Source organism: Trachymyrmex septentrionalis, unplaced genomic scaffold (assembly GCF_001594115.1).
Source record: "Trachymyrmex septentrionalis isolate Tsep2-gDNA-1 unplaced genomic scaffold, Tsep1.0 scaffold29, whole genome shotgun sequence".
NCBI lineage: Eukaryota > Metazoa > Arthropoda > Insecta > Hymenoptera > Formicidae > Trachymyrmex > Trachymyrmex septentrionalis.
Window position 1 is genome coordinate 2,599,518 of NW_017305451.1, and position 16,167 is coordinate 2,615,684.

At 36.1% G+C, this 16,167-nt stretch overlaps 1 protein-coding gene across 2 annotated transcripts in view; it reads right to left on the reverse strand.

The window, feature by feature from the left end:
* LOC108749396 (protein Wnt-7b) overlaps window positions 1-16,167 on the reverse strand; it is a 49,315-nt gene that overhangs the window by 1,466 nt on the left and 31,682 nt on the right. Inside the window, exons 3-5 of one of the 2 annotated variants that reach the window (XM_018488066.1) lie at window positions 3,507-3,621; window positions 3,356-3,427; window positions 3,136-3,211 (exon numbers count right to left, since the gene is read on the reverse strand). In XM_018488066.1, coding sequence (XP_018343568.1) covers window positions 3,136-3,211; window positions 3,356-3,427; window positions 3,507-3,621 — 263 coding nt within the window. Of the gene's footprint in view, window positions 1-3,135; window positions 3,224-3,355; window positions 3,428-3,506; window positions 3,622-16,167 lie in introns of both variants that reach the window. The other variant, XM_018488065.1, reaches the window with a different exon arrangement.

The window sequence follows — 16,167 nt, forward strand, 5'->3', positions numbered from 1 at the left end:
TTAAGTGAAATACAATATAATATTTGAAGATTAGATCTTATTGAAATCACCTACATATACAATATTGATTTATTTTATTCAGCAATAAAACATTTTTGCTACTCTTTGAATTGATTTTACAAGTCCAAATATATCACAGAGACTTTGTGTAGAGTCTCGAAACGCATTTATATATCGCATCGAAACAGATTACCACTTCTATCGTGCGGTTAATAAAGTGTACATCGATTTGTTCCTTACATTATACACGCGTATCCTATGCAAATTTCAAATCTACACATGCGATCGGAGCCTTTTTGGTCGGAGAGCGGGAACGAGAATGAAAACAAAAACTTACAATGCGTCCGATGAGAATGAATGCGTCGCCTGATGCTTGAATCATTTTCAAACGATATACACGGGTCCATTACGAAGAAATCAATGGCGTAGAGCTTCGAACTGTCATAATATTATACGTAATTCGATTGTTTTAATTACCTTGCGTGCAATTTTTTAAAATATTTTTCATCACGTTCAAAAAAATCTGTGACTATTCTACTCATTGTTTCACTGATTTATATATTTTTCATTTGGCCGTGCTTATGTAAAATAGAAATGTTATTATACAATTATTTTGCGTACAATTTAAATATTTTACTTGAGGTAAAGTTAGTAGACAAGTATTGGGAATTGTCCTAAGTCTTTAATTTTAATACGTAAAGAATAAGAGAATTTGATTGTATTCTTCATAGAGCTGAGAATTGATTATATATTTTGTAACGAGAATGAAAATGACAAAAGTGAGCCAATTCAGTAAAATATTTATAATTTTATCACTGCAAATCTCCAAGTGTGTAAAAAATGGCTACAAAATATGTGCATGATTAATTTTCCGTGTAAAAATGACACATTTAAATGTATGAATTCTTTTTTTACACAGTAGTATATTACTTTGAAACGGAAAATCATTTACGCACACATATAATGTAGTCACTTTTTACATACATGGATTTGCAGTGAATTTTGCTCACTTTTATAATTTTCATCTCGTTTCACTGATACACAGTCGACCTCCAGGTATAATACGCGACCGTTCGAATTTTCACTCATTCTCGCGTTTATGATTACAAACAATTCTTCGAAACAATTACATACACGCGGATTTCGCATCGCCACGCCACTGGCGCGGGAGATGCATTTCGATTAACTCGAGGGTGATCTTAAACGGTTGTAATCGTATCGAATGTTCATCTGCAAAATCCTACGCACGCTCGATTCCCAATGGGGACCCTTCATTGTGCGCCGATCGCGGACACGACGCGTACGCGTATGAAACTGGTTTAACATTTCGAATTATTCCGGCGCACCGCGTCGGTGCTACATACGGAGGAAGGTTTAAAAAAATCTTCAAGGCATAAAATATGTGGCGCGCCGGGGCGATCAACATTAAGAATAAATCATTACCTCTGGGAATATACGTACGTGCGTATACGTGCACGTACGCGGACCAACAGCAAGGTTTTATTGCCCGCTTGTAATAAGGGCCAATCGAGGTAGACGAAAGCTCGAGACGAACTTTCCCCAATTAAGGCGCGCCGCCCTCATCGCTTCACCTTCGGGCACAATGCAATTGTTTCTTACAAACGCTCGTTTTCGATCATCAACCTTGCCGCGTAAGAATGATGACGATAAAAAAAGAGCTGTAGATTATTAGATCGGACAAATGATTTTAATCCTGTATATATGCATTAGTAATTTCTTGCATTCCCTTTTTCTCTCTCTCTCTCTCTCTCTCTCTCTCCCTCTCTCTCTCTTTCTCCCCTTTAATCCAGCTCCCATTTCTCTCTCAAAATAAAAATTGGACATTGCCATAGACGGAACATTAAGATATCTAGATATCTAGCTAAGCTAACAGTTATGTGTACGCGAATCGCAGATCAACGACATTGTCTTCCTCGGTATAATTGGCTTCCCGCGTAGGTTATTGGGCGATAAATCAAAATTGGTAATGTCTGATTTGCATACACTTGGTGCATGATGAACGCGCCTCATTATGGATATTATCACTCTGTTATCCGATCTAATCCGTTGCCCATAGCTACAAGTTAACATGTGAGGCTGAATTTCTATAATGATTTTTCATAAAATATTAACATGCTAAAACCCATTCCTACATATATAATCGAACATTTCTCTTCTTGACAAATTGATTGATTACTTAATTTCCTATAATATTAATTATTCTTGAATTATTGTTTCTTCACTAATTTTCTACATAACAGCATAGTCACGTACGTAGAATATGAGTGAGATAAAATATTCTGCGTACACATCGCGTTACAATAGAATTGGTAGATTAGAATATTGTGAAAGGAAATGTTAAGAATAGGCAATTTGTTTAATTACGTTAAAATACAGTTAAAAATACAGAATTCACAGAATACAAACTGATAACGTTATATCAATTTTATAATGTACAAATTAATAAACGGATTCAAACTGTTAATTTAATAACAAAAATAATAAGCAATGATGGATCCAATGGGAATCCGCGCAGAAATCAATGCGCGAAATTCAATGAATCTTATATGTAGAATATATATTAAATATATTACATTTATATTATTAAGTGGGAAATTATAATATTGATGTTATTGATAATTTGTATTCTGTGGCAAGACTTTGATTGTATTCTTTATAAGGAAATCGTGGGCTTCAAATAGCGGGTAATCAGTTTGCAAGCGTAAACATTTAGGCGTAGAAGCAAATTAAGTTTCATGGGAAGTATATCTGTCTACTTCAATTACATTGTATATCATTTGTATAATATGGCGTTATATAATCTTAGAATATATAATTACGCGACAGGATGATTGAGAAATGGCGAAGAGCTGTGCTGTCGTCAAATACCAGCGAGCTTAATCTTCGCATTAAACGATTTCTCTTGTGAGTTACGGTAATTAATATTGCTTCACGGCAATTATGGTGCTCATTACATAGTATTACTTTCTGCTGACGCATATTTTATAACTTGTGACGCCCGTGTCTGGTCTCCTCTCATGAGAAACCTATCAGCTTCTTTTTTTTTTTTTTTTTTAATAATATTATAAAGATAAAAATACGAAAAAGAACGCTATCATTAATTACTACGCTTACCTTTCTTCCGGCTTTATTATTGTGAAGGTTCATCAGGCTCCGAGCATCGCCTTCGATCTCTCTCGCATCCAGAAACCTACGCGCGAACCTAACATTAAATTATAATATTAAAATTTATGCGTGTTTTAGCGTTCGCCGTATTCGCGCCGTTCACGGGCGAGCTGGCGTAAGAAGCGACGAGAACTGATAGTGCAAATTAATTAACTATCAGTTTAATTACCTCATCCCGTACGTGACGTCGGCGCTGCAACCGCCCCACTCCCAACCGTTCGGCGGTAATTCCTTCCTCGTCCTACAAAAATGCGATATTAATCGGTAATAATTAACACGTTGCGTGCTGTGCGCAAAACATCACGGGATTTATAGCCTACCTTACAGCCGGTTCACAACCGCAAGCTGTGATGTTGCCACGGCTGCAAGCTGCTGTCACTGCATATGTAACGCCGGCCGAGCTTATCGCGTACGTAAAAGCCGCCTCTTTGCTACCTGCACAAATAAGAAATGCCAAATTTTCTTCAGTTCTTATCTCGTACGGATTAGAGGGTCGGTTTGATTTTCGTACAAGGGAAGTCGACGAAGCAAATTTGAAAAATCTTAAACATTCAAATCGATTGTATATTTCTAATTGATTTTTAATACATACACAGTTTCGAAATGTAATAATATTAAAACTTATATAATAATTATTAATGCTATAGTATTTCTTTCGTTAAAATTTTATACATATACTTATTACATAATCTATATGGTATAAATAATTTGACATATCTTATATCTACACGAACCGTGGCTCATTTCAAATTTGCACGTCGACTGTGTTCCGAAACTCGAGACTCACGATATCAGGCATATTCAAATGGACGTTGCCTTGTCAAGTATTTCCATCACGCGAACTTACTACAACTAGACGCTCGCCATCGCACTATGCGCGTAAAGCGCGAACGCAATTAATTACGCCATGCTCTCAGCTCGTTTACCGTGTCGAATGAATTATCGTACGTCCGTTTCTTCACGATCGTTCATTTTTCATTCCATTATCACAGTCGACACCTACGCGCCGCTCTGTCTCGAATCTGTCGGAGCCGGTTGGCGTTTCACTCTATCGTCGTCAAATTCGTCCAGCTGTAATTTGCTTGTCAGTGTTTGCCAGGGCGTGTGCAATAATCATGTAAATTCGGTTAAAGAAGAGGTATTATGCATTAGCTAATAAATGTTGAATTTCAATGTTGGCTATGAAGATGTTTACTCCGTGAACCTTTAGGTCACCAATTTACAACCATTATTGCTTCCACTGATTTATGCTATTAGGAATAAATTATTGCGTTACAATATGCAATAAATACGGTGAAACAACAGGCGCGTTTATGTCTCTCTAAAATTGTAAAACTGTGGTTACAATACCATGTTCTGCTTTTTATGCCATTCAGTTTCTACTATTTCTAGACACTCTATTATTTCCGATAATATAATAGAGTCTCCACTGAGGTGAATTTTTCACTTAGCTGATTCCTTTTAAATATTTGATATTTTACTTCGAAAGTTTGGTCTCTTCGTTATAAAAAATATTGTAAAATATTTTATTATAATAAAATATAATAAAATTTTCTATAACAAAAACATCGAGAGAGTAAATAGACATTCGAGCAATTTGCGAGAGATTGTCGTATACCCGTTTGCAAAAGCGTTATCCGAGCATTGTATTCTTTCCGAGCCGGCGCTCTAGGAGAGCGTCGTGAAGGAAGCTGATTGTGCGCGGAGACACCAACGGACACCATCGGTCAAAAGGTTGATGAATTTATGCTGAGCGTTTATGTCAAAAGGACGGCAGCGCGGGCATCTATTTAGCGTCAGAGAAGCCGGTAAGGGGTAAATTTATCGTTTCGTTGGCGTTGCCGCGTTGTCGCTGCGACTCTTCTCTCCCTCTTTCTCTACCGCTCCGACGGACGAAGAGAGGTGTCCTTTCCATAAATTCATTTCAGCTGTAAAACGTGAACGCGGCCAAATGAGCACGGCTTCCATATTAGGGTCCGGCTCATGGTGATACCGAAGAGTCGTTGTTCGTGCCGAACGGGCAATGCGAAAGATGAGAGTAGGCCTCAATCTATTTGCGATGTATACGTGCAATGTACATAGTCCTCTCTATACCGGTGTATTCGTGCGTCACATTACCTGTGCACTTATTAACGTCTGAAAATATTGCGGGGCAGCAAATAAAACGAGAATGGATTATCTTCTTGCAACGTAAAATAATGTTCTTGTTAAAATCACTCCTCGTTCAAACGATCGTATTGATTCGCGTATAAAAAAAAAAAAAAACTGAAGAATACGTTATTTACACATTCCCCGATATTTACATTCCAAATTTTCGATTGGATTTGATTGTTTCGTAATACATATTTCGTAAATTAAAGTGAAAGTAAAGGGCGGTGGTCGTTTAAATGACAAGAAGTAAAAAAAAAAAGAGGAGAACATCGCAAAGTCGCGAAAGTGGAATGGTCCGTGATTGATCGTTATATTGGCGATCTTTTAATTTATATCATTGCATTTTAAGCGACTCGCGTAATAGCCATACGAAATTTATAAACCACCGCGTCACCGAACGTGGGCGATTATTTACGGTGATCGTGTGATGCGTACTCAAATTTAATAATGAGTACGTACTCATCGCAACCCTTCGTTTTATCGTATCATTCATTTCTTAGCGATAATCATTTATTGATTAAAGATATTATTAATGTAAGGGTATAAACGTTACACGTATCGGCTAAATCAGCTTGCATATATATCGCTTTTAGTCAACGGTGCACTCATTTTATATCCTGTTATAAATTTATAATTGAGAAAAAATTATGATTTGTGTTTTACTTTAATTGGTACATTCATTTAGAATATATATAGAATATCCTATCGAAGCTTTATTAACGTAAGATATATTTTTTTAATTTTACTATTTAATTTTACATATCCATCTGAGAAAAAAAATAGTCACTCATCTGATAAGAGATGGACATCATTTGTCAAATAATTAAACAATTTTTAAGTCTTACCGATAGTGAAACAGGCAGGCTGATGCATCTTACGTGAGACGTAATCAGACTCAATCAGTCCTTAAGGAATCAGACTATTTAAACGCGGAACCTTAATTAAGGCGAGAATCTCGAGTTAATATGCAGCCGGTATTAAAGCTTGCACGAAATGATCCTCGGTAGGGTTAAATTTCACATCTTACTCCTTCTTAGTTCTTGTTACGACGAAGGAATACATTGATGGGGCAGTGGATCTCAAATGGCGATGCGTCACGCATCCACCCACAAGGCTTACATTGTCCAATGGCAGTAAGACGTTTTTTGCCCGATGCTCCATTATTATATTCTCCGCGATTTTATGTGAGTCGATCTTATTAAAGATAACGAGCCCGATCCTATCGTGTCAGGCAATAAAGTATTTCGCGTATATCCATGCGATATTACCACGCCATCGAGGTGATATCCTGACTCGTTACTTGTCTCGCGATGAAAGAGGAACGAGAAATGATTTGATTCTCAACTAGAAATATATATCTCGTTATTTTGAAGAACGTTACGGAATGAGATTTCTTTAACTATGCATATTTCTCGTTGGGAAAGGGTAATTATGAAAAAAATAACTATTAAAAAATGATATACCGTATAACCAAAGAGACTGTAGATCAATGATTTTCATTTTTTTTCCATCGGCTAAACACATCGGTCGAAATAAAACAAGTAAATTGTTAAATTTTATATTAGATTGTAATCAGATTGAAATAATATTCCGGTTAGGATTTTTGATTTTAACTCTTTCTACGCGTGTGAGATGTATACAAGATGTATACCATAAACTAACTCTCGGTGGGTGGACGATAAGAGAGTTACCACCTTGGTGAACGTGCACCGGCCACCACCAGCGGTGTTCTCTCCTTGTACCCTTCTTATGTTGGACGAGATCTTTATTTTGTCGTGAAAAAAAAAAAAAAAAAAAAAAAACATTTGTCCGCCAGCTTGTACGCACGCGTGTGTATGCATGTGGATCGTGCTTTCTCTCACGTTTTATCTCCCTTTTCTCTCACTCGTCGTGCCGAGGTTAAAAGTTCGCGTGTCCCTGTCTCCCTCGTCGTGGACATTGTGTGTACAGGGAATCCTTATTCGCCTGCGGCGTTTGTCACAGGAGGACAGATCATTCGCTGGACTCGCCCACGCGACCTATATCGATGGTGAGCATCACTGAACAGTATTCAAACTGAATAAAACGTTGTTTTTTTTTTTTTATTAATCTATGAGAGTTACATTACGTGCGTTATTCAGTCGAAAGATATGTTATTTGATTATATAAGATGTTTTTTTAAAAGTGACTTCATAAAAATTGCTCGCGATTGTCATTGCTTTTAGATATCGTATTCTGTTAAGGTACACATTAATCAAGATTTTCGCAATAACATCTCGGATGTGAATTAGCGAAAAGAAGTTTACAGATACACGTTCTCTTTTCGAAAATTATTTTTTATTATTATGTATTACTTAATTATTTTTTTTTTATTTATTATTTATTAATTATTTCCTCTATATATACAGTTATATTTTTTCCGAACAGAATGTTATCGTTTTACTGAATCGCCACGCGTGATTTCTTTTTCTTTAACCTCGTTTCATCTTCCGGTTACATGCTATTGGAAAAAGAGTAGACCGCTAAAGCGCATCGAATCGACGAGTAAATTAAGACTAAGTTATTCTGGTCTTATTGTTAGTCAGAAAGAATCAGTGCTGAGATAAATTTCCCTATTCTTAAAACCCCTGCCAGCATCTGTATATTTAAGAATCTATACATTTTTATCCTCCTGCGGTATCATCATTTATCACTATTTATCACTATTTCACAGTTTTCATTTAGTTACGCACGTAAAATGGAAATATATCATTCTGTGCATGAACGGAACGAAATTTTTATTTATGCGCGAGCATATTTTAAATAGTTTGTGTGTGAACATGTTAACAATGCTTTAGTGAAGAAAGAGAATCTTGAAAAATCTTTCTATCTTTTTTTTTTTTCATTTTTTTGTTAGAGACAGATACGTGAATATTCGTTATTCTTTTATACCTTTGTTATACTTTCCTTTCTATGTATTATTCAGATTTTGTACTTCATGCTGAGCTATTTATGTTATGCTTATAAGTGGATAAAATGTAAATCGAAGGGAAACATTGAGAATTATGTAATAGTAAAAGCAAGATTCGACTGTAATTTGCGCTCGTCAAAAATTCTTTGATTTCGGAAAGAACTTATTAATCATTAACGAATAAAATTCAAGTTGATTCAACTATAAAAATTCTCATGTGATTGTAAATTTGATTTATCAATGAAGTTTTGAGCTTTCGTCAGAATTTGCATTACTGCCTATGCAATAAAAAAAAATAGTAACTATAATACTAGTAGTAATTAATGACATACTAATAAATAAAAAATTAAATTAGATTCAGTAATCTATTTAAAAATTATATGTCTAAAAAGGGAAGTCAAATATATAAATCTTGCAGAGAGTAATGCATTTATGATCGCGCAAATCTCAAACAAACGTTTCTTAATTATATAATTGTTATTAAATTCTTTATTTCCGATCTTACATGACGTCTATACGAACTTATACCAAAGAGAGAAAGAAAAAGAATGAGAGAGTGTCAAGTTATTCATGAGACCAAACTGCGTGATGATAGTGTATGGGGTGGAATATTTTAAAGTTTGTGCTTTCTCTCTCCCTCATGATGGCGTGAAAGTAATGCACGCGAGAGCCAGAACGCTTCTCTCCTTTTGTGTCACGACGGATGAACCGAGACAGGACAAAAAGCAGCACGTTTTACCTCTCTTTGCTACAGGTAAGAACGTGGAGCCGATTCTTACTGCCGTGTAGCATCGTTCTTTTATAATTTGAAACGACTCGCCCGTACCGGTTCAATGAATAATCATCGCTCAATCATCATAAACTGCTGTCGAGTGGATGGATTAAAATAGGGCGACTATATTCTTTTTTTGTGTACGACAAAAAGATTTGTGGCGTGATTTTAATTGCGAGCTGCTCATGTTTCCGTTGAAATTGATTAGTATGATAGTTAATCAGTCAAAAAATATAGAGACCAGCTGACACTGTATCGTATCGTATAATTATTATATGAAATCGTACACGTCATGTATTTTGCATTTGAATAAGTCTGCTATTTTTGACAATAGAAAGGAAAACGGGATACATATGAATATTTATTTTTCTAATAAAATTCAATAGGATTTCTTTCTTGTACGGCTCGTTTGCAAAGAAGTATCTAAATAATTATATACACTAAGAAAAATGTACTAAATTTTAATAAATATTTATATGAATAGTGCCAATTAAACATTTACTTACAGTTAATAGATATTTACAATAACAGAAATGATCGTCAAATCAAATTAACGGTTCTTGCATAAAATAACTCTGTAGCTTTATATTTAATAAATATTTAGTTGGTATAGTAGTGAAACAAATGATTCATTAAAATGTAGTATATTTTTTCTGTGCATACATGCGGGTTACAATAAAATTAACAGCAATTTTATAAGTCGTAGATGGCAAAATAAAAAATGCGTTGAAGACATCGGTGCAACGAATGATTTTTACTACTCTCTAATGAGAACAGTCATTAGGGCGTAATGTTTATAATTAATGAGTTTATAATTAATGAACGATTCGACTTTAACGAATTTGCAATTCAGTTTTTGCACTTACGTTCTTTTATGTAGAATCAACAGTAATGTTGGATTTCATTTAGCAAAAATTTGATAAGAACTTGCATGATTCCTATTTCACTGTTAAATTAAACTCGATCAGTTAGCGCAAGACAATTAACCAATTACTTATAATTAAGACACACATCTTCACTTAATATTTATTCGATCTGTGTTTGGCCATTGAATTTGCATTCGAATTCACTTCGGGATGTCTTCACATTTGTTTTTTCGAGGAGAAATCTCGTTTCTTAATGATACAGGATTGATATTTCGTGACTGATCCGGACAAATAATTATGCATGATTTTTTTTTCATGTAATTAACGATTTATGTTTTTAAGATTTATTGATAAAATTTTAAAATTAAATTTCTCAAGTTTTGAAAGATTCCAAAATTGTTTTGTAAATTTACAATCATTTGCTATTTCTTAAATTGCAATTATTAAGTAAATAATATAAATCTATTATCGTTAAATATCAATATCTATGTTTTGTCATCAAATATCCCGAATATATTTAATTTTACTAGCTTTTTAAAAAAGCTGTGATAAAAAAAAATCATATAATTTTCAGGTATCGGCAAGTATACACGTGGTATACAGACATGATATTAAAAAAACATTGAGAGATCATCAAGATTCTTGTCATGGCATATAATGTATTTAATACGTCACATTATGCACACGACACTCGTATTCGTGCGAGCCGCAACAAACAACGGGGGGTCGCATCTAGTATCAGAGTTAGTCTAGAGGATCCTGTATCTCGTTTAGAGTGTTGGTTACGTTAAACTGGTGATTTACGGCTGCTCGATGTACACGTAGCGTGGCGCAAGACTCTCACGATGTCACGTGTGAGCAGGTACACGTAATCTCGCAATAAGGTTCCTGTCTGCAACATTTTGCAGGGTTTGGCGATAGTGAGCTTTGACCTCCAATTCAATATTTCGTCACATGTCACAAATTAGATGGTTTATCAAGTTTTCACATGAAAGAAATTACATTAACATCAAATTGATATAAAGAAACGTTTATTAAATAAAATCAGATATACATACCCACAGAAAGAACGATTTTTTGCTACAATAAAGTATATCTAAAAATTTTGCTAGAAACAAATCTGAAAATAATTTTGTTTGAACCAATCATTATGATATATATTTATCGTTTGGACCAAAATAATTATGTAGGACGCTCAAACTGGTTGCTAAAATATTAAAACTTTCTGCTATTAATTGCTGTTAATATTTAAGCGTTCTACATGATTCTTTTAATGAGCCAACAAAATTATTTTCAGATCATCTGTATCTAACTAAATTTGTGTATATTTCAAATACCATCCTTCCTGTGTATATAAATACATATTTCATGGAATTTCATTTTTGAAATTGATATACAGCGAAACCAAATTCAAGTAGCGAAATTGGTATAGAGAATAATGCTGAGAATTCAACAACTAATTACTGTAGTTGAATCATCGCAAACTTGTCGTGACAAGGTTGAGGGTTAAACCCCTTACACATATCGCTCGGGGCTGCAGACTCGCGCATAGAATTACTCACGACGTTTCGCGTGACATTGTAAACGAGCGAGGTATCATCGCGCTTGTTATTACAAACCGCGCGAAACTCGTGAAGATTGAGTACCTGTTATCGAAAGAACCGAAAAAAATAATCTTATAACCGCCACTCTTCGAGCGTTTTCTTGGAAGGTACTTATCGTACACCGTTCCCGATGACCGGTTACATCTTAATAAGAAGGGCAGCAACGACAATCTGTGCGAGTTCATCGTCTTGCTTCCCCCCTCCCTCCCCCCTCCCCCCTCTCTCTCTCTCTCTTTTTCTGTCCTCGTTTCCGTCTATCTCTTTCTCTCGACTCACTTGCACATCATTATTAATGGCCCCGGTCGACTCGCTGGCGATTTTCGCAGAGGCACTTGTCCACAGCAGCGGTCAACGAGGAAAGAGATACGGGCCGGCGATATATTAATTTATTAACTAGTTTATTTTTATACGGTTTAAAGAGGTCTTATATCCACAGACGGTGAGAGCCTCTGGGGACTTGAGAGCGAGCACCCCAGCGTACCGGTCCATAACTCAATCCATACCGGGATCCACCGTGCCGGTTGCCGTTGGCACTTTTCCACACTAAAATACGTTGAATTATATCGATCCCGTTCGTCATCCCGCCGCACCTTCACTTCTTTGCCTTCGGCAGATAAATCATCGCCAGGCACTAGTCCGGATGATAGAGAAAACGAGACTCCCATTTAGTTTTACATGGAATTTTATCTTGCATCTTCCTACACACGATGGCGATATCTAATAGTCAATTACTATTACAAATCTACACGTATACAATCGAAATTGCTAATAACGAGCGAATTACGATGGTTATGCTGTGCGTGCGACGTCCAAGTTTATTTTAAACGTAATCACGTAGTCAGATACATAAGTATACGATTGACCGCGGTCTCGTAATTACTTAAACAGACCCGAGTACATAATTTGATTTTGAATAAATATCAGTTCCGAGAATAACCGAAGGATATCGTAAAAGAAATGCAGCAACATCGACCGTAAATTCTTGAAAATGACTCCTCTTCCAGTGGTTTCCTCCGTAGACACTCTCGCACGCATTATCTAATCTAATTATTTCACTGGACAGTAGATATGTACGTACATGCCGGGTTTACTTCCCATGGACGTAAATGTCCCATGGATGTTTCTGCAAGCCGGCAAATTCTCAAACAATCTATCGAGCAAATTAGCGGTAAGATAACGTTGACAGAGATAAATCGATTCGCGTTGCCGCGCGATATAATTATTATATATAATTAGTTTGTGAAAGCTGGTTAATCGATACTTAAAATACATAATATATATATATATATCCGCGCGTGCTCCTCGAAATTATAGAGCCTTTTTTCTTATTGTTTATAGTAACAGTAAAGATATTCAAAGTCCTCAATAAATATTAATTTTCAATTTTTAAAACTAACATTTTTCAAAACAAAGTAAAAAAGGTTCTACTGTCTGAACATCTTTTCGCACGAAGAAATCGTCTTTCTATCGCTTGTACCATCGTTACTTTGTATATGCGTGCGTATGTGTGTCGAACCCGGCATGTGCGCTATTTCGCACGGTCATCGACGCGATATAGCTCAATATGAGTATACATGGACGCGGAACAGGAGAATGAATGCATCAACTGTGCACCAGGGGAGGAACCGCAAGCCGGCAGGCAGACAAGCGGGCAGGCGAGCAAGCAGGCAGGCAGGTAAGAAGGTAGGCAAGCGGGCAAGCGAGCAGGCAGGTAAAGACAGGTAAAGGCAGGTAGACGCAGGTAGGTAGGTGTGTCCATGCCAGAGCGCCGAGTGTGGGCCAGTCCAGTTATTTGAGACGGATAAGAAGTTGAAAAAAATGAAAAAAAAAACGCGTACAAGCGCGAGAGCGGATATAAGTGTACGGAAGGATGAAGAGGAGGAGGAGGAGGAGGAGGAGGAGGAGGTTTGCAACAGAAATTGATAGGACGCTACATTAATGCAGTATCTTCGCCAGTGTTATCCAAGGGTTGATAGGGTGGGGGGTGAGGGAGAGCAGAAAAGGATACATTTGGTGTCTCGTACGAACATCAGCTTCTCCGCGCTCTCTTTGTCACTCGGCTATTCCTCCCGCTTTCGCTTATCGCTCGTTTGCTACGCTGTCCGAATAACGTTGTCATGCGCGAAATAATATTAGCCCTCTGGCGAGTCGCAGGTATTCGCATGGAATTATTCGCTGATAAGAACGACAACTTGACGAGATAACGGATTTTTGGAAGATTTCGTTTGCTATAAGCAGCTGAGTGCTTTTAATTATTGGAAGAATAAATGAGAGAAAGAAAAAGAAAGAGAGGATAAAGGAGAGGAGAGAGAGAGAAGGGGAAATCCCTCTGTAATTTCTCGTGATGATTTGACCACATCGGTGGGTCAAAAACGACGTTCTGCTCTCGCTTGAATTTACAACAGATAATATATGGTCCATCGTCCACGTAATGGATCTCTTAATTACGTCGTTTCATTTAGACGATTAGACGATCGCCGCCCACGTTTTCTCGGATCTCGCAAAGTCTCCCAGATAAATCTGCCTAATTTATGAAAATGTATTCACCACGAGAATTCATTCGAGTGGGCCACGACGTCTCGGCTTTGAGCAGCGTCGTCGCAGCTCCTGTAACGAGTTTTCAGATCGACATCGATCGATGCACCTAATTATATTGAATTACAATCGTATCTGTTATATCATTAACATTTGACACGCACGACACGCGAGTGTAATTGAATCACAGGCGGAGGAAAAAAAATGACATGAATTTATGTTTATCTTAAAAATATTTTGACATTCAGAAATAAACGCCTAGAGGCATCTGTATTTAATTTTCTTTCACGATATAGATAAATAAGAATTATCTTCGAAGATCTGAATGAACGCTTTATATACAATGCTACCAGAAATTTATATTCTGTTCATTCATAGCTTTTTTTTTTTAATTAGCAAGATAAATCTTAAACACAACTCGTCATCTCTGTGTCTTGTTTGACAATTTTTGTTTGATGCGACTTTAAATGTACCAATCGAACTTTGTTTAATTTGAGACTTCTCCACTTCTACACATATGCTCGCAAATTACATAGAATGCATAATGCAAGTGTTTTAAGAGCAGGAAAATATTTTAAAGCATATATATCGCTGCATTTAGCTTCGGCATGTCGAGCGGCCCCGTTAATTTCACTAATTAAGTTAGCAACTGACCGCCCTGCCTGTTCCATCTTGTATCCTCTCTCCCACTGTCTCTTATAAGCGTTATTTATACTTTTTTGCGCATTAATTTCTGGTCTTCTTATTTCTCGTCCGACTTCCTCGCGTCGCCGCTTATTTTCCTTCTCTGCTCTGCGTCCGTGTCGTCGAGCGTACGTAAACGTTTTCGCTCTTTTAAAAAACATACCGTACGGGTTTTCTTCGATTTTAAATTCTACGACATTTTCAACTTGCAGATGTGTGACAACAGTAAAAAGATTTTAATAAATATTTACACGTATTTTCGCGATGTCACGTCTACAAAACGTGCTTCGTCTTGTGTAAACTTTAACTTTTAATAAAAAGGCAGTGATGGCCATTAATTAAAATGCTAAACTCATAATCAGTTGCATACATATTTGTGACGTACGCAAACATCTCACGTAATCATAATATTCTCTCCAATCTCTTTAGCAGGATTTTACAATGTATTTATATACACACTTTATTCAGCGTAGAATTCCAGAAGTCACCCACGAGCCTCTCGATGATGACAGACGAGGCTTGTACGAATCGCAAGAGTACGGATAACAAAGTACGATCGTCTCGTTGGGCGTCGTAAATCACATTGTATTTACCAAGCTTCTCTGATTCTTCTACCTCGGTGGTTTAATCTGTTCGGTTAATCATGAAAAATCGCTGACTTGCACCATTACGAAGCGCCGCGCTGTTACATCTGCTCTTCTTCACATACAGGATGTTTCAAATTAAAAGTCTTTCTATTAGACATGGACAAAAAATAAAATAAAAAATATCTTAATCTCTCAGAGAAATTATTACGATTGTAATTAATTTTTCTTTCAATGGAAATTTTTTCCTCAGTTGTATCTTTTCTCTTTAAAATCTAAAAGGTCTCACGAGGTCTGAAATTTTTCAATGTAACACGCTATATATATACAACCGAGTAATATTCTTTCGATGTGGGACATTTATCCCCTCGACACACATTTATAGTGCTTAATGCCGAGATGACAAATGTGTCGCATTTAACAATATTTTTGGATCACATATCAGCTTCCACTCAGGGATTATCTTGTTCTCGAAAAATATCACTTTCGCCGTTTGTCATCGAACCGATCCGCCACATGCGACGCGCATTTTGTTGATATTAGGTTGTTCCTTTATCATAAAAAATTAAGAAGCAGTTAAAGATGTCTGCTCATATATCGAGCAAATTTTTTAAATAATTACACTTTGCGAGAGATAACTTTTTCTCTTTTAACTACAGATAAAAATAACGATGAGATTGTACAAGTTTAGTCTTATTTTAGAATAAAACTGAATGACTTTAGAATAGAACTGAAGTTTAGAATTATCTAGAAAATTAATTTGGGAGAACAAAAAACTAATATTTAGAAACATATTTAATATACATATATATATATATATATATATATATATATATATATTAAAAAATATATATAT